A 23706-nucleotide genomic window follows, 5' to 3' on the forward strand; every position below is an offset into this window, starting at 1 on the left:
ACAAACAAAGTTTATTTCTCAAAGGCCAACACGCTTTTTCTTGTATATTGACAAAAATAAAGATCAGAAAACTAGCAGTAGTCTTAACATTTTTGGTAGCATAAAAAAAAAATGTAAAATTGTTTAGTTTTATTTTAAGCGTGATGTATTTTTGTAAACTTTTTGTAGAAAAATCTGTCATAAGAAATACTAGTGCGGTGCACTAAGTAGTTGCGTACGTTTTGATTCTAAATTCTTATAAACTTAATGAAATTATAAGATTTTTCCTTATGGAGTTTTTCATCAAGATCGGTGCGCACTTTCGCTTGCGCACCGAATCAGTATATTGGGTAATTTCCCTAACTTGTCACTAATTGGTATTCAAAATTTCGTTTAACTTTTCGAATGCTAGATAAACACAGTTGAAAAAAGGTAAATTAGGCAAAAAAAATCAACAATAAAGGAATAAGATATTACATTTTTTTTTTTACTTCTTTTCTTTTTAGGGTGGCACGCATGCGCCAGTGTCCCTCCCACGCTACGCCCCTGCCCTAAACTATGTGTTTGGTTTACTTTAAAAGTTTAGAAATGATAACAATAGTTTTAACTTAGCAACCGTGCGACAAACACAGAGAAAAGATTAGATACACAAAACGTGATTACAAACTATGGTATCCAGAGTGCTCTCAGGATGGGTTTTATTCAACAACTAAAAAAAATGTAAGTGTGACTAAGTTTTGTTTTTCAAAAATATTAAAATAATAAATTACTTTAATCTCAATTCGCAACTAACAAAGTGTGTGTAGTTTTGAAAGTCTTTAAACTAAAAAAATACTTTCCAACATTACAAACTCTTTAAAGCCGTTTAAAACACGCATGTTAAATTAAAATTGTATTATTTTTAGTGCTGGAATGTTCACTGTTGGTGTATGGACAGAAATGGAGTGTTTTTGAAGGAGATTTCTTCAGATGAGGGCGTAACTTGTTAAATTCTTTAACTGTTTTGTGAATACTACTAGTTTTTACTGTACTAGAAAAGTTTTTATTTTCAGCTATCAATAATTATATTATTTTGTACAGCTGAACATTTATCTTGTAAAATTTATCTTGATAGTTTTACGTAATAAAAGTATTATAGTTTAACAAAATATATATAAGCTATCGTGGTGAAGTTTTCTTTAAAGCATCATTTTTTAAATGTTAATGGTTACCACATCTATCTAAAAAGTTGTTTGTATGAAATAAAACTATGTACTTATATGTTCTTAGTTCTTTATTGTTAAGTTATAATGTTTTAAATATCAACTTTAAAGTAAAAACATTACATTGTATATAAAACTTCAAGCAGTATTATTTAAGAACGAAATAATTGCAGCTTATATAAACAATTTATTTAGACTAAATTTTATTTATAGTTAATTACATTAAACGTATTTATCCAAGCAACTTAAAACAAGGTCTATTGTTACAAACATCACTAAAAACACTTACCTATATAAAGTTGACTCATGGTTTTTCTTATTATTATTCATAAAAAAATTATATATTAATTTAGCAACTAGTTCTCAAAAACATGGTATGTAGGTTATCTAGAAACGTTAAGGTCTGTTTTTTTAATGAATAGTTGAAACATATATACTGCAAAATAGCTGATCTACAACTTTTTTTTCCGAAATAGTTAGTCAGCCTAAAGAGAGGTGGGCGCAGACGTCCAACATACGGCGGCGGCCCTTGATCCAGCATTGGTAACAAACATAGAAAGAAACCATTCGTTTGCAGTTTTGGTCTCAGCTGAGGCATTGTCGCCCCTCAATCAATGTCGCCTTGAGGAAAGCACGGCGGAAGTCAGGTATCCCCTTAGTTGCTTTACGGGTTGTCTCGATCAGGGAAGTCAGATCACAAGGCCTCCTATCGGAACTGTCAGTGGCTGTGGTGCAAGCGGTTGCTCCGGAAAGTGAATTTCCTGAGTCACTGGTCGGTGGGCCCGAAATTGGAGCCGGAACTGGGAAATGGGACAGCTCCGACTTAAAACAAGTATTGATCATGACTGCATTTGTGCCTCACCGTCGATAAACAATGCTAGACGGCCGTTGGATCGTCACTACGTCAAGTGACCTTCATGGTAAGTGTCTTACCGACCTTCATGGGTAAGACAAGCGTTGCTCCTTGTCAAAAGGCGAGGTATTAAATCACTTGCAAACAACCTAGTTGGATTTTTTGATTGTATGAGTAGTTTCCCGTTGCAATTTTTTGAGAGAAAGTCGTTGATCTGGCCTTCGGAGCATTAGCTGGGTCATTTTAGCTCAGAACTACCGTCCACCCTGACTTTCGATGCCGCGCGAGGACCATGGGGATCTGACTCGTTCGTGCGTCAGTAGTGCCAGGGAACCGAAATGCAAGACAAACCCGGTCGACCGCGTCTTTCGGGTCGAACCATTCAAATCCGCTTCGCCAAGCGCGGAAGTGGTGTTAGCTGCTTGCGTTCGCTAAGCAAGTTCAAATGTAAATTGACAACAAGAAAATTTTTATTTTGTATGTTTGTCGACTATTGGCTACAATTTTTTCTAAATTATAATTGTAAATACTTTCTTTAAAAACTAACCATTCAACATTCAGTTGAAGAATATTTCACTAAAGTAAAGTTTACTTTTATGTAGTGATCTATAAGCATCCGAGATTCGGTTCCTGCCGGATCATAGCTCCGGTACGGGTACAAGTAAACAATAAGAGTAATTTTTTACAACTAAATTTAAAGAGATATATTCTCAAAAACAATCAAACTAGATGTATAAAACAATCCAAGTAAAGAAACAATTAAATCAACAACCATAAACAAATCAACTTTAATTGATAGTTTTGAAAAATGTTTTTGATTTTCGTTGTAGACATACAAGTATTAATAAATACTTAATCGTTCCTGTAGAACTTACAAAATAATATTAAAAAACGCAATAGTAAATTTTGACACACAGAAAGAAGAAACTACTTCAAATAAAATATTGTTACACTTCGTATATTATTGTCTATTGAACGATAAAAAAAGCGCTCAAAAAGTTTGGTCTAAGAACCTGGTGTACTAAGGAACCTTTCAGTTATCAAGTCGTACACCGCATGTTTATAAAGTTTCATACGAGCTATTACACATAATTTGTTTATCATCTAAATAATTAAATTTTAGTAATAAAAAAAATCAATGTATACATACCAGTATACATATACATACCAATATACATACCAGTAACCAATTAGAAAATTTAATTGTAAAGCTTTGTTAAACAGATTAAATGAAATTTTTTTAAAGTTCTCAACATAATATTAAAATTAATTATACAACTTTTAAATTGTTTTACACATTCTAAATATTTTTTATAGCGCTCAAAATTAAAAGCACTAACAGTATAAAAAATATTGTAACAAAATCAGAACAGTTGCTAAAAATTAGTAGCTCCTAAAATGACTAGTTTAATAGAAAAAAAAATTGCTGGTATTAATTTTTTTAATCTGCAAATTAATAACTACCTTTAGAAAAGGCGACAGCGGTATATTTGATTGTAGTGCGGACATTTTTAAAGTATTTAAAAACCCGTAAAAATGTTATTTTTAAAGTTAACTTAATAAAAAAGAAATTACATAGTTAAAGCAAATTGTTGTAAACAAAAATTGATTTGAAATCGTTTAGGTGATGCATCTGCTCCTACGCTCAACCTCACACGACGCCCTAGTTTGTAAGTTAAATAGCACAGAATCGTTAGACACTCTATTAAGTACTAAAAGTTAAAACAAGATTAAAAAGCAAATAAGCCTCCTATAAAAAACTTTTGAGTTTTTGGAAAGAAAAGAGTGTTATTACACTGTAAAGTCCCAGAGATGAAAAAACTTTAAAATTTAATAATACACTTACTAAAGCCGGGCAAAGACGAAAACGAAAAAATTGTAAAGATTTGAAATTAAGCTTCATCAACACGTTTTCCTGCCAACCATGTTTACTGTGCAGTTTTATAAATATACATACGATTTATTAACAGCTACACAACAGACATTTATTTTATTTTACTTTGAGTTTTATTCAATCTAAAAATGGTTGCACCTAGTAACTAAAATGTATAAAAAGTGATACAGAATTTTTGAAATTTGTACAATTTTTGTGTTTGAACAGTTTTTTTTCCGGTGCATAACTTCAATTACTTTTATAGCTGTTGAACCTCTTGCTCTTGTTATAACTTTTGAAACTAAGTTGGTTATCCAGGTAACTTAGTTTCCAAAGTTATAACAAAAGCAAAAAGTTCAACAGCTTTAAAACTGATTGGCTCGAAATACCAAGATTGTCCAGCAGAAGCGTAGCGTGGGGAGGGACACTGGCGCATGCGTGCCACCCAAAAAAAGAAAAGAAGTAAAAAAAATGTTATATCTTTATACTTTATTGTTTTTTTTTCTGCTTAATTTGCCTTTTTTCAACTATGTTTATCTAGTATTAGAAAAGTTAAACAAAATTTTGAATACCAATTAGTGAAAAGTTAGGGAAATTATCCAATATACTGATTCGGTGCGCAAGCGAAAGTGCGCACCGATGTTGATGAAAAACTCCATAAGCAAAAAATTTATAACTTCATTAACTTTATAAGAATTTACACTCAAAAAGAACGCAACTAATTAGTGCACCGCAGTAGTATAACCTTATGACAGATTTTTCTTCAAAAAATTTACAAAAATACGTCACGCTTAAAATAAAACTAAACAATTTTACAAGTTTTTTTTTATGCTACCATAAATGTTAAGACTACTGCTAGTTTTCTGATCTTTATTTTTGTAAACATACGAGAAAAAGCGTGTCGGCCTATGAGAAATAAACTTTGTTTGTGATTTTTATTTTAAACAAATACAATCAGATGAATTAAATTTAAAAAGTATATTTTTAACTATTTTACAAAGCTGTAATAAATTGTAATAACAGTTATAAAGTTGGTCTATTTTAACTTCTGTGTAACTTTATTTAGATTATGTGCAATGAGGTGTTGTTATCACTGTTGTATTGCATATTAAAGAGTTTGATATTTATTTCGTGAATAAAACAGATACTTTCGTTTTATTGAATATATTCATTTTTTAAGATATAAAGTTTACTGTAAGGAGTAAAAACAATTTTTATTAAGTAAGTTTAAATTTGTGCAAGTATAACAATTCTAATGAAATTTATACTATTTTTATTGTTTAATTTTGTAATAAATAAGTATTTTTTCAAACATTTACTTCGAATTTATTTTACTTAATGAATTTATTTTAATTATATTACTTATAAAAAGATCTTTTTATACTTAATTACAAAAGTCTTAAGTTAGGGGATTTTTTGAGAAAATAATTGCGCACCCCCTGACCAAAATACCACACTACGTCACTCTGTTGTACAGTATATTTAAAACTTTCTTATCTTAGAAATATTTCTGAGAGGTTTTCTAAGAAAATTTCTTAGGAAATAAGCCAGAATTTCAGCCTTGTTCGTTTAAGAACAGTTTTGTATACTGATCGACATCAAAGTGGAATTTTTAAAGATGTTTCTCCCACCCAAGAAAAAAGTAACATCATATATGAATTTAGTTGTCACTTTGGTAGTGACTACGTTGGAAAAACATTTCATAGGTTTCATGTAAGAATCGATCAGCATGTTCCGAAAATCTTGAATAGCTGGTATGATGGTCGTTCGTAGAAACATACGAAAAAATACTTCTCGGCGATTGGGCAACATTTTTTGGACAACCATGAATGTGAATCTTATAAAAAAGAGAACTTTTCAGTTTTAGTCAGAGCGGAGAACTCTTTTCAGCTACATATTCTGGAAGCCTTATGCATTCAATGTTTAAAGTCAAGTTTAAGTAAGCAGAAAAAGTTCGTATACCAAACTAGACTTTTAAAATCCTTATATTAAGTAAATTTTTAGTAACTAGTTACTCGTAAATTTTTTGTTTTTTGTTTAAAGTGTAGTTTTATATCTATTTTTATCGCTGGTTTATTTTAGTTTTATTTTAATCTAACGAGTTTTATTAGTACATACAACAAATTTCTACAGTATAAGCATTTAGTTAGTTTTATCATTTGTTTATTACGTCAATTAATATTTTAAAACTTCAACTATAGTACAATCTTATTTTAATTTTAATTCAGTTAAACTTAATAAGATATAATTTTTGGTAAGACTTACTACGAAAGATCTCAAATAATTTTAGAGAAATAATGAAATGTGTTTTGTTATATTTTTAAATTTCTATATAACAAATAGAAAAAATTGTGATGACGGCATTAAATTTTAAAACTTAAGTTATAATTCAAAAAAGATTTGTTTTTGTCTTAGTCTGGTAATTGAAATGAATTACATTTCAGATAAAAAACTGTTTCTCTTAGTTGTTCTAAACTTAGAAGAAACAATTAAATAAAAAATGTTACTTTAAAAATTATTTAAATTAATAAGCTTGCTTAAAAATAAAGTGTTTAAAACAATGTTGGTTTTGTTATAATTTAAAAATTTGATTCTATAGTTATAAAGCATCTAAAAGAAAATTTTGATATTCAAGAAACATCATAACATTATACAAACATTATATTAATGTAAAAGATATAATTAACACTCTTCTCTGGTCGCAATCACAACATGGAGTTTTAAGCAGTAATAAAATGTTTAGTTTTTAGCTTGATATTTTATTAATTCTCATTTACAAATTAAATTTTACTGTGAGGTAAGACTTAAACTGTTTCTCCAAGTTGACGATATCAGGTAACTAGTAAAAAGTCAAAAAAAAAGCTAAATCTTTCTCATAAAGAGGCGGGGTTTAAGAAATAATTATCTTTATTAAATTTTGCCCCAAGGGAACGAATATGAAAATAAATTTAAAAACTCTCAACTAGTGTAAGTTAAAAAAAATGTAGAACAGTATTTTAAAAGCACAGTATGTAAATTGTTAAATAGTTACTTGTTTACAATTTTGCTGTAATTCAATTTTTTCTGAGTTTATAGTAATACTTAATAATTTAAACATATTTTCATTAACAACTAAATCTGGCTAACTGTCTGCAAAAGTCCCTGGTTTACATAACTATAAAATCAAAAAATAAAACGCAGGTTTAAACCTTACCGTCAAAGGTCTTTACTTTAAAATAAAAAAAATAATTTTTGAATAAAATGTTTGTACAATTCTTAACTTATTCAAAAAATTTAAAGTTTTATTGTACAACTTTTTAATAAACTAAAAAATGACCAGTATAGTTTTTAGTTTCTTTAGTAACGGTTGTTTAAAATTTAAAATAGTACTATGCTGAGTTTATTTACCCAAATGATTTTGAATTTGCGCGTTTAATGCATACAGAAGTGTTATAACAATTTTTGTATATTTAAATCACTCAAATTACTTTTTGGTTTCAAAAATCTTTAAGATAGATTATAAAAAGCATTTTTAACTAAATAGTTCTAATACATTTTTATGTTTTAAAATCTTTAAAAGTATTTTAATACACTTTAAATCATTTGTTTGTATCTTTGTAACAATCTATTAAGAATACATAAAAGTTATTATAAATAAAAAAGCTGAGCATATTTATAAGTGTTACACTTAAAAATATTCAATTAATTTAACGTTTATACTTAAAAACAACCAACTAATTCTAAGGTGTTATTCTTAGTAACAACAAGCTAATTTTAGAGTTTTTCTTTTTAATCTAAACTTAAACTTAAGCTAGCTGCATTTCCTGTATTTTTTAAGATTAAGTTCTTAAATTTAATTTATTTTTATAAAAAAGAAAAAAAATCTAACTTTTTTATAACAAATAGTTTTATACACTTAAGTACAAACTGTGTAAACATTAGGCAGCTACATATGGTTATAAATAATATTTTTGTGTACATTTTAGTTGTTATTTTGCAAATTTAATCCACATCTACTTAATTTTTTAGTTTACCCTTATCAAAAAGTGTAAATTATTTGAAAATAGTTTAGCAAACACGAAAGTATAATATAAGTGTGGTAACTTAGAAACAAAAGTTTAATAATATACTTTTTGTAAACTTTTTAGTTATATTTCTCTAAAAAATAAAGAGTTAAAGCTTTATTTTTAGTTACTATCTCGTCTTGCAGCAGTTTTATCAAGAATCAGGAAACACTAAGCTTTTTTAAACTCTTAGTTAATTTAAAGAAACAAACACATTAAACTAAAAACAAGTAAAATAAATTACTTATAAAACTTAAAAAAAAGTGTAATGGTTATAAAAGTAACCAAACATAAACTTATTTTACATTTATTACAGTATGTGTTATTAATCGAAAGTAGAAACTAATGTTCATATCAGTAAAGTAAAGAGTATAGAGAGTACTAAAAATGTTAGAATTTTTTTGATTCTTTTATGTTACAGCTCATTTAATATTGTTCTTATAAATACAGAACGAAAAGTTTTTAAAACAAAAATGAGTTTTATTCTAAGATCTTTTAGCATTTTTAATCGAAATTAAACTCTAAAATCTTTTTTTTGGACAAAAAAAGAAATATTTGTAAAACATTTCTTAAAATTTAAAACTTTACAATACTTATGTAAGCTTTGTTATATTTTAACTGCTTGATTTGTTAGTGTGTATAGTTTTTCAAAAAAAAATTAAAAATTGTTATTTAGTTACTTAAAAATGTTTAATGACTAGCTTGTAAGTATCCAAATAAAACGTTTTCAAACTTTATTGATATGATAAATGTTCATACGTTATAAAATACTTGATAGAATTAATCTTCATAAATGATACTATTTTTTCCTTAATTTACATTTACAAATCAAAATTTAGTAATTTAATTTAAAACCAAAAGTTTATTTTTACTTGTTGTGCACGGCCACAGTTACCAGTCTGCTTTTTATTTTTTTTTTAGTATAGTATCTGTATTAACTTGTTGTGTAATATTATAATAAGTTTCAAAATATAATAATTTACAAAAATTAATTTTTTTTTAAGTGTTTTATATAAACTAGTTATTGTACAACTTAAATTTACAGTAAAATCACGCCTAATTTTTAAACAGAAAATAATAAGTTATGAATTTTAATCATCCAAATAAATCTTCTTCAGACCACAAGAACTTGTTTGAATTACACAAACAAGGAGACGGCAATATCTACAAGTTTAATTTAGACGAAGCTATAGTTTTAGCAAAAACCGAAGTTCAAGAAGCATTAAATAACAAAAATGTAAAAATGCTATCACAACTTCATGAAAAACTTTGCAAAACGTCAAATGGGGTCATGTTAGTTGCTAAATTAATCTCTGAATATTTTATAGAAGAAGTTACTAAAATTTATACTTCGTCCAAGTTTGATAAAAACCAAGAAAAGGAGCTTTATAACTTGTTATTGGAAAATATGTTAACATACTTTCAAATTTACGATAAAGTCTTCACAAAATCTGAAAGTTATCAAGAGCTAATGTATTCTTACAGTAAAAACTTTTTGCAAGCTAATTTTTTATCTGACAATATATTTTCCGACTGTATTGATGAGACAGTTAAAAAATACTTTAATGGTGAAAAAACAAATTTTAAAAATAAGGTAAGACACACTATTAATTTAGTTACAGACAAAGATAACTTTATCGAAGCTTACAAACAACATTTAAGTTCAAGACTGCTTGACAACTTATCCGATGAGAAAGTAGAAAAATTGGCTGTTTGCGAGTTGAAAAAACAAGCAACATTTTACACTATAGACCTTGAAAAGTTATTTGATGATTTGAAAGTATCAGAAGTCCTGAGCAATGATTTAAAAAAAGAAAACAAGCAAAACTACGAAGTTTTAAGAATTTACGAAGCTCAATTCAGAGCACTGTACAAGTACAACTGGCATGTGAGCAGTGATACTTCCAATTGCAATCTGCCAACAGCAATAAGAGAAAAGTATGGCTCGTTCAAAAGATGTTATGAGAGCAAATTTAGAGGAAAAATTTTGAATTTACAGCATTCAGAATGCCACGCTGAGGTCTATTTCTATGCACAAAATCAGAAAAATAACAAAATTGTGAGAAAAATGCTGAAGGTGAACAACTACCAGCTTTCAGTGTTGATCTTGTTCAATGATAAAGACTTCTGGGCGGTCAATCACATCGAGCTGGTCACTGGAATTTCAAAGAACTTTCTGGTGAAAGTGCTTGAATCCCTGTGTTTTCCGCAAAACTCCGAAGGAATACTCCAAAGATTTCCAAACAAGCACCAGGAAAGAAACTTTTCCCCGACAGACCTGATAGCGGTCAACGACACTTTGAAGACTATCCAAGATGGGGAAACCCCTATTTCGTTTCCAATGAGTGATTTCGAAGATAGAAAGTGTCAAGTCGATCCCGAGAGCCTGAAGACGCTGATATTGAGGATCGTGATGGAGAACGAGAATGTCGATCAAAAGAAGCTGATCAAAAGAGTTTTGAAAGGAAGGTTTAAAGATGAAGTGTCCGCGGAAGATGTGAACCATGAAATCGCTTACCTGACACATTTTGGTTTTGTTAGCAGGAGTGTGAGTGAAGGCGGTGCTGTTTCATACAGGTTGGTTGCGGTTTTATATAAATAAGTATTTATAAGCTTAATATACTAACTTGAATTTTTTCTCAATGTTATGTTATATGTACGGCAAAATTTCCAAGCTGTAAAGTTTTGAAAGCATAGTTTTTCAGTAGAAACGTCAATGAAGACTGCACTGATGAAAAAAAAATTGTGTGTATTTTCCGCAAAAAATATCATTTATAATTGTAATCAATTATTTTACCATTACGAACTACACTATTTACAATTGGTTTTAGTTAAATCCATATACTTATTATCTGATAAAAATATAATAAAAAGTTATTACCTGAATACGTTCAGTGAACTAGTTTTAAAGAAAATTTTTTATTTTTAGTTATGTGTAAGTTTTAGTCATATCAAAATGTAGCTCAGTAGTTGTATATGTTAAAATAGTTTATGCTAACTATAATTACTTCACAGTTTCATAAAGAGATGAATGTGTTTTGGAACTTAAAGCTTTTTACCGATGAAGAAAGTTCTGGAAAAGCTGTGAATAATTTGAAAAGTTATACATAAGTAGTATTTTAATGTTAAGTAAAATTGTTTATTTTAATTGAAAAGTACGTTTAAGTTTCAATACATTTGCTTTAATTACTTTTTTCTGATTTTTTAAGACGACTTTTTTCTTTTATACTTTGAAAAAGAGTTTTTGTTTTGTAAGTATACAATTTTTAACTAACTTATACCGAACTTAATATTTTTTTTCAAATAACAAAATTTGTTGAACTGATAAAAAAAATTTAAATTGTTTTTTAATATAAAAAAGTATTGATGCTTATTAAGGTTTTTTTATTTGGTAAGTTAAATGTTATAGTGAAATGAAACTTAATGTATTGTGATCTGTTTAGTAAATCTTGTTCATTATTTTTTCCATTTAATAATATTTTTTTTTAGTACAGTTCTTCCTTAAACTATAAATAGTAAACAACTGTAACGTTATGCTCATTTTAACAACTTCTACGATCTAAATTTAGAACGACGGTGATTAAAAAGCAGATAAAGTAATATTAGAAATAAATTTATTTTTGATGAACATTATTAATATATTGTTTAGTTTTTATATTTATTAAAAGTAATATTTAGATTAAAGTAAAAAGTTGAACGCTTGTATAACAAACAAATTTTGATAGCTTAACTTTATTATAAATACTTTACTTTTACAGGTTTTAAGTAAGTACCAGTTTGAAAACAAACTACAAAATATGTCTGTTTCAAAAAATAGCGATAATATTAATTTACTTATAAATACTGGATTATAATAATGCACTAGAGATAAGCTTTTGATAATTTTTTTTATCTAATAAGCTGCATATAATCCAATAAGCAGTTTTAAGTTTCAAAAGCTTACTTTTTTAGTTATTAATTTTGTAGTTGATTATTGTAGAAAAAGAGATTTTAATATTACAATATAAAAGCATGTTTCTATATGTGACGTAATAATAAAAAATTAAACAGTATTTTTTTTATTACACTAACACATGTTTCTGTATGTTAACGGGTTAACACACTTCAACGGAGCTTTGTTATAAAATAAATACTGTAAGTAAAGAATAGAAGCTAAAATAGATATATATAAGTGTTTATTAGAAATTAAAATAAATACTATAAATTATTGTAGATTAAAAGTTAATTATAGATACAATACATAATATTAATCCCGACTGTTATAAAATTATATGATATTTCAATCATTTTGTCTTAATTAGATAAAGTAAAGTAAACTTTAGCTTCTATTTTTTCCTTACAGTATTTATTTTTTTACGGAGCTCCGTTTAAGTGTGTTAACCCAGTAACATGTATTAGTGTAATATAGAAAGAATACTGTTTAATTTGTTTTTATTATATATACAGTGAACTTTTTGCCCTCAGATCTTTGTTAACAAACGATTAAATTTATATTTTTGAATAGTTATATGTAACATATAATTATTAAGTATTGTATTTATACTTGTTAATTTTCAATCTTGTTTAAAACTATTTGAAAACTACTATCTATTTGCTACAAAGTTATAAGAAAATATAACAACAAAACAACTAGAAAAAAATTAAGAATGAAAAGCTAGTTATGATTTTGTTGAACATTGAAATTTCTAGCAGCTACAACTTTTATACAAGAGTCGGCAGCCGATAAAAATAAAATAACTTGCTAAATTTAATTTAGAAATATTTTACACCACTAACTGGACCCAGTTATATTTCGTCCATTATATATATTTTGTAAATACTAAAGTGTTTCAAAAATTTTTCCTTTAAATCAGTTAAAATTTTATACAATTTCGCTTTAAAGTTTTTAAATACTTTTCTAGGTGAAAATTCAGGTCACGTTCTTTTTAACACTCCTAATCTACTTACTTAATGGCTAAACGTTGTCCAACTTTAATTAATAACAATATTTCTGAACTAATTAACAATACAGAAGTTAGAATAGTATAATTATTAAATTTGTGTTCAAGTTGAAAAAAAAACAATTTTAATACAGCAAACATATTATTTGTCAAACAGTATAAGTATATTTAAGTATATAAGTATATATATGTACAGTAATATAAGATTATTCTGACTAAAAGCACTTAATTAAACAAGTATTGAGTGCTTAAACAAAAATCAAGTGTCAATAATATAGTATAAAATATAATTTACAAAAATATAAAACTCTTAAAACTTTAAAACTAAGCAATTTGGTTGAAAATTAAATTGGTAGTTTAAAATAAGCTACCAATGAAAGTACTTTAAATTTAGTACCACTCGACTTAAAGCACCATCTATAATAAATAATGAAAAATAACAAAATAAACTTTTGTTTGGATATCAAATTAGGTCCAAAATAGCAACTATGGTCACTGATTTACACTAGTTTTCAATTTAAAGTTTATACTAGAGAAATCATCAAAATTTTACGAATTTTTACACAGTAGAAAAATTTACGTCAAATCAACTTATTGCATCTTGTAAAAATTTGACCTAAGTCAAGATAAACAAGAAATAAATATTTACTAAACTTAGATTGGGTTATAAGAATTTTGAATTTTTGATGACTTAATATCAAAGGTATTTTTTGTTTTATTTTCCTATTTTCTGTAATAGGTCAAATATTTACGAAAGTTTATTTTATACCAGTTTTGACTAAAAGAGGTTAATATTTGTATAATGTACATATTATATAATGTGATTTTTTTAATTTTTTGATAGTTTTCCAGCAAAGCTAAGATATTACCCTAGTAAAACACAATAGGCTAAAATGTTGTTGATGGTCTTGTAATTCTCACTTTACAAATACTCTTTTATACTCAACCCTTTTCAATAAGATAATAAATAAACAAACTTTAGAGATTTAAAAAAAAAAGTTCAAATCTCAAGTCGTTGCTAGGATAATTAAGTTTTTTAGTATCATCATCCGAAACTAAAAAAACATGTTTATGTGATTTTTAGTATGATAAGTTATAGTTTAAGGAAAAACTCATGCTAAAGTGAAATGTCTACTAAAATACCATATTGTTTTTCTTATTGTTTATTAAAGGATAAAAAAGCACTTAGAAAGTTTGGTCTAAGGACCAGGGGTAAGAATAACTTTTCCGTGATCAATTCATACTCTATGGACACAATTTAATTCCTTGGTATGAATTTAATTGTCTTCATAAATTTTGATAGTGAACAAAAATACAACTCATAAAATAAATTACGACCACTTAAAAAAAAAACTGTTCAATAAGTTACATAGAATTTTAAATTATAATACTTTAAATTCTCTGTGTAAACTATATAAACTTACTTTTTCAAACAAAATTACTTTATAAGCACTACAATATATTATTATAACAGCTGATGTTTTATTTTTATTTCTATAGTTTTAAACTAAGCTTGCACTGGTTATAAATTATTAGAATATTCGAGTTTCAAAAAATGACTATATAACTTATTAAGAATGTCTTAATTGTTAGTCACTTTCAAAAAACCTTATAAAAACTTTAAACTAAAGAACTACGGGTTTTATCGTTAGTACCTATCAATTTTAGCTTAAAAGCCAGTCATATTCAGCAGACTTTAGTTTGCATGCTTATAAACAAATACTAATACAATTAATATATTTATAAGGGCTGTTTTTATAAGTCTGAATTTGAAATTTAGTTTTGGAAAAATATTATTTTTCATTGTATTCTAAATTCTAATATTTTATTATTTTATTTTTTACATTAAGGTTAAACCAAGTTTTCTCTAGTTCGTATTTGTAATCGCCCTTTTAAAGAGTTAGGAATAGGCCCTCTTCCTTTATACAAACCTAAAAATACTTAGTGTAAGTTTCAAGTCTCCCGTCATTTCTACTTTCGAACTTTTTTTTAACCCCCTATTACAAACCCTAAAATACCTAGAGTAAGTTAATTATTGTTATTTTACTATTCATTCCCCTAAGTGTTTTTTATCGCTCCTATTGTTTTAGTGTACAAACTCCAGAATATGTAGTACAGTTGTCTATCAACTAGATACGCACTTTGAAAACAATAAAAAATGACTTAAACGGCAGTGCGTACCTAGGACATTTTGGACATCAATTAATTACATTTAGCCTAATAAAATATGTTAAAAGTCAATTAAGTTTAAGAATAAATGCGAAATCCCTAACAAGAAAGCCTTTTATTTTATTGTAATAACAAAAAAATATTGGAAGTATATTAGTAATCTTGAGTATTTATATGTAAGTTTTTACTTTTGTATGTAGTATATATTTACACTAAACTTAAAATAAAGTATGCTGTACTTCCTTGTACCTTTAAAATCTACATTGTACATATGTATTACGTAATTACTTATTTTTATTAAACAAATTTCTATGAAATTATTAATTATACTTTTATTTAATTTCTCTTATTCTAAAACGCTAGTTTAAGGTTATAAAAATCATTAAAAAAAGCAATAAAAAGTCTCCTAAACTCAAAAGACGACCTACACTAACAGACATGTTTTTAAAAGCATCTAGTTCTAGAAAAAATTATTTAATTTTTCTTTCTTTTTACTAATATCGCTATTTTTATACGACTTTTACGCTTTTGTTGCATTCATTTTGTATGTAGATGTTCATTGTTTTCGTTTATCTAAACTTTAAAAGACGTTTTAAGTATTTTTAATTTATAATTTATATTCTTAAAGTATGAAAATTTAAACTGCACTGATCTGTATTTTATTTTAAATGATAAATTTTGTTAATTTAAATTGTAAATGTAAAAAACACGTTGGTTTTAAATATTGGATTTGATATACAGTTCGTCACCTCATAACTTATATTCTTGCCCCTTTAAACGGAATGTATATTAATTTAATATAGTAAATCTTATTATTTAAATATATCAATTTTATACAACTAGTTTAATGTTTTTGTCCAATGTTTACAACTTGTAAAAGTCCAAATGTACAGGAATTAAGTATAAGAAAATATTTAAAACTTCTGGGAATAACTTTAGGAACACCTAATAGCGTTTCAACCTCATTTTAATTTATCAATTAGTCACCTAAAATAATTAAAATTGTCTCTTCAAAGACAAGTAAATTTTATGCATAATATTATTTTTATAAAACATCATTGGAGTTTACACACCTATATTAAAAATCTTATGCTTGTAAATGATAAAATAGAACACTTAAAAAAACTTGAAGTACAAAAAATTAACATTTAACCTACTATTTAAAAAAAAAATAGCATAGAGGTGAAACTAACTTAAGTTGAATATCGTATGACCCGACAAGCAGAAGAAAGTAGGCAAAGCTGGCAGAATTACAGAAATAAAAAACTCTAAATGGTGATTAAACATTTGTTAGTTTTAACTTCAAAATGATATGTTTAGGTAATTATGTAGCCATATTCTTATAGTGATATAATAATTAAAGCTAGCATGGAGTAGTTTAGTTAATAAACAAATTTTGTATAACATATAAATTTTAGTTTTCTCTAACTAACGTTTTTTATTTTCTTTAAACTATATTTTTAGTAAGCATTAGTGCTTTTAAAATTATTATTTCAACATAATTTTTTTTTTTATACGCGACTATTTAATAAAAACTATGCAACCAGTGCAAACTTTATGATGTGTCCGCAAAAGAGATATAATGGTGAGTCTGGCCAGCTAAATAAAAAAATTGCCACTAAAAAATTTTGGTTATAGATTAGATTAGTTGGTGCTCGCGGGTAAAGTTTCAAGTTTCCAAAAACTTTGCGAGCTTCAGTTTTAGTTTTAGTGACATTTAAACATTTTTTTTTAGTTTTAGTTTTAGTCACACTAGAGAAAGTTTTACTTTTATTCACTATTATTTTTTTTAATGACTTTTAGCTACACATAGAGTGCCTATTTAAATTATTAATATTTATTGAAGTAAAATATATATTGACTTATATACTTAAGTCTTAATAAACTATGGACTTAACTTTGATATTAAACTGTATGTTTGTATATGACACATAACCGAAAGGTTTTTTGTACACCAGATCATTTAACCAAGTTTTTGAGCTCTTTTTTTCGCTCAATTAAGAATGTGTACTTTCTTAAACATTAAATAAGTTAAATTTAATATTTTTATTATTTTACTTACAACCAAACTTTCTTTAAAAACTGAGGTTGAAAAACATTAAAAGGTCACTTTTATACATTTTTATTATTATGAACCACTTTTTCATATTTTTAGGAAAATTAATTTTTGAAAATAACTTTTGTGTCTGAAACAGTTTGCACTCTTTAAAAAACTCAGTAATTAGTTAACTAAATAAAATTAATTTCTATTTTTATTGTAGAAAATCAAAAAAAAAACAATTCAACATACTTAATCCTAAAATACTTAAAAAGAATACTTAATTTGTAATTAATCAGCCTTAATTTATTATTAATAAAGTTTTCCCTTTAAAAGCGAAATTTTTTGAATTTTACCAAATCAGCCTACGTTTTTTTAAAGTTGAAAAATTAAAAAACTTTCTAAAAACACAAAAGCTTAAATACCTAACTAAAATACCATAAATAAGAAAAAGTACATAATATGTAAGTAGACTAGAAAAAAAAACTATAATTAGTAAACTCTACAGTCTACACTACAGTCATAAAAACTATTCTGAGAAATAGAAAATTTATTCAAAGTGTTTGTATTAAAATCTTCACACACACCTGAGTTTTAAAAAAACGTCTTATACAGGTTAAAATAGTCTGAATTATTCAAATCTTTAAACTAGCCTGTTTGATTTGCAACCCAGTTCAAATATAGTTAACAATACAAAAATAACGAAATTTATTAACAGCGTAATAATATACAGCAAAAAAAATTATTGTTAGGCAGCCTGAATGCAAAATTAAGTTTTTTTTTTAATATTACTAGCTAAAGTACAAAAACTTACTAAGTCATTAATGAAATAGAAAAACTTATTTTTTTCTGAGCATTGTAATAATTGATAAAAGTTAAAACATTTAAGAATTGTTTAAAATTCCAGGTTTTTTAAAAATTCTCAAACTCCAGGTTATTCCAGATTTCTTACCATAAATTATCAAATTCCAAGCTTTTCCGGAATTCGAGGTTTTTTGGAAATACTGGTTGTTCACATTTATATGTATACAATTAATATAAACTATTTTTATTATATTAGCTTTAAGTCTAAAAATTTAACATATATTATAATTCAAATCAACACCGTATTATAACAAAACATACATCATAATTTTATTTTGGCTCTTTACAAAGCAAAATTAAAAAAAAGCTAGCCTGATATTTTAGAACAAAAATATTAATTCAAGCCAAAAACTGAAACAGGGTCCGATTTTAAATCAAAGGTGTTTACCCTAATATTTGCTGAATCATCAATCATCATTTTTTTTTCTAATATTTATACCTTTAACCCTAACCCACCTTACCAAACATATTAAAAACTAATTAAAACATAATTTTGTTATAATTTTTTTTATGCTGACTCAACAAATATTGGGGAATTTCCGTCACATCAACAAAAGGACTCACTGAAAAAACATCTAAATTGGACCTTGATTTGAAAAATCTACAAACTTGCCTGACTGAGTCTGAGTTTGTGCCAATGTTTAGTTGTTGATTTGAAAGTTAAAACTGTTATGTTTGAAAATATACATACGTGCTAAATTTTACATTCCTAAATCTAGTTTGTATTAAACAAGTAGTTCCAAAAAACATCATATGTTTATATTAGTGTGCAAAGCATAGGAATTAACTTATTTTGCAAAAAAATATTTGAAAACTGAAAATATATACCTATGAAAATCTATTTTTGTGTCATAAATATGGTGTTATAAATGTGTCTGTACACGCTTAAATACTACATGAGGTATAATAGTAATAATAATAATAATAATAATATAATAAAAAAAAAAATAATAATAATAATAATAATAATAATAATAATAATAATAATAATAATAATAATAATAATAATAATAATAATAATAATAATAATAATAATAATAATAATAATAATAATAATAATAATAATAATAATAATAATAATAATAATAATAATAATAATAATAATAATAATAATAATAATAATAATAATAATAATAATAATAATAATAATAATAATAATAATAATAATAATAATAATAATAATAATAATAATAATAATAATAATAATAATAATAATAATAATAATAATAATAATAATAATAATAATAATAATAATAATAATAATAATAATAATAATAATAACAATAACAATAACAATAACAATAACAATAACAATAACAATAACAATAACAATAACAATAACAATAACAATAACAATAACAATAACAATAACAATAACAATAACAATAACAATAACAATAACAATAACAATAACAATAACAATAACAATAACAATAACAATAACAATAACAATAACAATAACAATAACAATAACAATAACAATAACAATAACAATAACAATAACAATAACAATAACAATAACAATAACAATAACAATAACAATAATAATAATAATAATAATAATAATAATAATAATAATAATAATAATAATAATAATAATAATAATAATAATAATAATAATAATAATAATAATAATAATAATAATAAAAATAATAGTATTAATAATAACAATAATAACAATAACAATAACAATAACAATAACAACAACAACAACGACAACAACAACAACAACAACAGCAACAACAACAACAACAACAACAACAACAACAACAACAACAACAACAACAACAACAACAACAACAACAACAACAACAACAACAACAACAACATCAACAGTAACAGTAACAGTAAATAATAATAATGATAATAATGATAATAATAACAACAACAACAACAACAACAACAACAACAACAACAACAACGACAACAACAACAACAACAACAGCAACAACAACAACAACAACAACAACAACAACAACAACAACAACAACAACAACAACAACAACAACAACAACAACAACAACAACAACAACAACATCAACAGTAACAGTAACAGTAAATAATAATAATGATAATAATGATAATAATAACAACAACAACAACAACAACAACAACAACAACAACAACAACAACAACAACAACAACAACAACAACAACAACAACAACAACAACAACAACAACAACAACAACAACAACAACAGCAACAGCAACAGCAACAGCAACAGCAACAGCAACAGTAACAATGATAATGATAATGATAATGATAATGATAATGATAATGATAATGATAATGATAATGATAATGATAATGATAATGATAATGATAATAATAATAATAATAATAATAATAATAATAATAATAATAATAATAATAATAATAATAATAATAATAATAATAATAATAATAATAATAATAATAATAATAATAATAATAATAATAATAATAATAATAATAATAATAATAATAATAATAATAATAATAATAATAATAATAATAATAATAATAATAATAATAATAATAATAATAATAATAATAATAATAATAATAATAATAATAATAATAATAATAATAATAATAATAATAATAATAATAATAATAATAATAATAATAATAATAATAATAATAATAATAATAATAATAATAATAATAATAATAATAATAATAATAATAATAATAATGATAATGATAATGATAATGATAATGATAATGATAATGATAATGATAATGATAATAATAATAATAATAATAATAATAATAATAATAATAATAATAATAATAATAATAATAATAATAATAATAATAATAATAATAATAATAATAATAATAATAATAATAATAATAATAATAATAATAATAATAATAATAATAATAATAATAATAATAATAATAATAATAATAATAATAATAATAATAATAATAATAATAATAATAATAATAATAATAATAATAATAATAATAATAATAATAATAATAATAATAATAATAATAATAATAATAATAATAATAATAATAATAATAATAATAATAATAATAATAATAATAATAATAATAATAATAATAATAATAATAATAATAATAATAATAATAATAATAATAATAATAATAATAATAATAATAATAATAATAATAATAATAATAATAATAAAAATAATAATAATAATAATAATAATAATAATAATAATAATAATAATAATAATAATAATAATAATAATAATAATAATAATAATAATAATAATAATAATAATAATAATAATAATAATAATAATAATAATAATAATAATAATAATAATAATAATAATAATAATAATAATAATAATAATAATAATAATAATAATAATAATAATAATAATAATAATAATAATAACAATAATAATAATAGCAACAACAACAACAACAACATAAGAACAATAACAATAGTAATAATACAAAATGTGCATAAACTACACTTAACCTAACTTAAATGTTTAATAAAAAATGGTTTAAAATATGAGCATCTTCGTTCATTGGTGTGCATGGGAATTAACTTAAACTACAAAGAAAACTTCTAAAAATACAAAATGTGGTAAAACTAAAATAAAATAAACCTTACATAGTATTATTTTATTTATACTATTGTAATTTATTTCAAATGTTTTTGCGCTATATGAAATATAACGTATGGTGATAAAATATCTATGAAAGAAACTTTGGTAAAAAAATACATTTTAAACAAAATACATTAACTGTAAGGAAATGACATTTAAATAACTACTGTTTAGTTTGTTTACTAAATAGGTATTATATGCAGGGCTGCCAAACATTTTTGGTAAATTTTCTTCAGGTTTTCAAAGTTTCTTCCAAATTATTAAAATTATACCTTTTAGGGTACATTTTTAGTTGAAATTAAGTTTAGGTAAAAAAACTGTGTTGAATAGTATAACGAAATTGGTAAGATATCGTAAATTTTTAAAAATGTGTTTTTTAATATTTTTGATGATGACAAAATTATTTTATCTATACGATAGATTTTTTGGGTCTTTGATATGTAAAATTTGTTTATAAATTAAGATTTTTCCAGGTTTTTTAAAGACTTTTGTTCAAAATTTGAGGTTTTAGTAGTTTATATTCAAAATTCAAAGTTTTTTTTTTAAAGTTCCAAGTTTTTCTGATTTTTTTAGGCTAAGTTGTCAAGTTTCAGGTTTTTTGGAAACCATGTATATTACTAACTCACTAAATTAAAGCACTCTTTAGGTTTTTTTTTCAAACAATAACCTTTTGTTGTATGAAGAAAGATTTACAAAACTAGGAAAAAAACACGAGTATGAACTTGACTTGAATGGCTTTTTTTGTAATTTTATTAAACCAAACTTTAAAACCAATTATTTTCAAATTCTTTAATGCTAACTTGAAACTTTTTTTTACTAAAGAACGTTCTTTTGCTTTGCTTTTCACAATAATTTCCATCAAGTTAGGGTTGTACTTTTGTAGTGGGGCCCCTTTAAAAATTTTGATTTTTTTCAATTTTTGTAACTTTACAAGTTTTTCTCCAAAAATAATATTTTTTTCAATTTTTTTTTTAATATACTTATTAAACTAAGTTGAAACTTACTAAATAAACTTTTCAGAAAAATTCCAATTTTGCACGATTTTCGATTTTTAGGTTTACAGACTTTAATGCAAAAATATTTTTTTTAATAATTTTTATTTTTAACAGACTTGTATAGTTAAGTTTCATAATGTAATTATATTTTTTTCCCAATTAGTTAATGTTTTTTTTTAATATGTGACCCATACAAGTTTTACCTAAACTCTTAGCACTTGAGCAAGAAATCCCTCAAATCGATTTGCTAAGACTTTAAGTAAAACTTGTATGGGTCATATATTTAAAAAACTATAATTAGTTGGGGAAAAAATATAATTACATTATGAAACTTAACTATACAAGTCTATTAAAAATAAAAATTGTTAAAAAAAATACTTTTGCATAAAAGTCTGTAAACCTAAAAATCGAAAATCGTGCAAAACTGATATTTTTCTGAAAAATTTGTTTAGGCTTATGGTGTAAAAAAAATTGAGTAAATAATTAATTGCAAGCTTAAACATAGTTTAACAAGTATGTTGAAAAAAATTAAAAAATATTATCATCTTCGGAGAAAAACTTTTAAAATTAAAAAAGTAGAAAAAACTGAAAATTTTTAAAGGGGCCCCACTACAAAAGTCAAACGCCAATTCGATGGAAGTTGTTGTGAAAAGCAAAGCAAAAGAACGTTCTTTAGAATAAAAAATAAGTTTAAAGTTTGCATTAAAGAATTTTAAAACAATTGGTTTTAATGTTTGGTTAAAAAAAAATTACAAAAAAAGCTATTCATACCAAGTTCACGCTCGTGAAAAAAATAACACTGGTTGAATGCTAGTCTGCCTTTTTCACATTATTAAGCAAAAGCAGTTAATTTTTTTGTTTTTTTTAAATTTTATACAGACACTAATTAAATTAAAGCTTTTACCAAAAAAAAATTGACTAAAATAATTTTTTTCTCAGCGGGCCAAATTTACATATTCGCGGCCGCAGAATTTTCTTTTGCGAGCCGCATTCCCTTCAAAAAAATAACAAGCCCGCGGGCCGCAGTTTGCCGACCCCTGGCTTAGTGTATCACACTTGAGTTATAATTTTTTAGATTGGTAGTTTTCAAATAGTCTTATTTATGTTAACGTAACTATATCATTTAACGATTAGATTTTTACTCAAAAGGTACGGATTAGATGTA

At 24.5% G+C, this 23706-nt stretch overlaps 1 protein-coding gene across 1 annotated transcript; it reads left to right on the forward strand.

Annotated features, from left to right (window-relative positions):
* Positions 1 to 2310: 2310 nt before the first annotated feature.
* On the forward strand, positions 2311 to 10981 carry LOC145838943 (cullin-3-A-like). The gene is made up of 3 exons (XM_082946562.1): positions 2311 to 2460; positions 9545 to 10527; positions 10966 to 10981. The coding sequence occupies exons 1-3, from the start codon at positions 2311 to 2313 to the stop codon at positions 10979 to 10981; spliced, it is 1149 nt and encodes a 382-aa protein (XP_082802688.1).
* Positions 10982 to 23706: the final 12725 nt, after the last annotated feature.

The sequence above is a fragment of the Thalia democratica genome, chromosome 6, assembly GCF_965202585.1.
Source record: "Thalia democratica chromosome 6, ktThaDemo2.hap1.1, whole genome shotgun sequence".
NCBI classification, from domain to species: Eukaryota; Metazoa; Chordata; class Thaliacea; order Salpida; family Salpidae; genus Thalia; species Thalia democratica.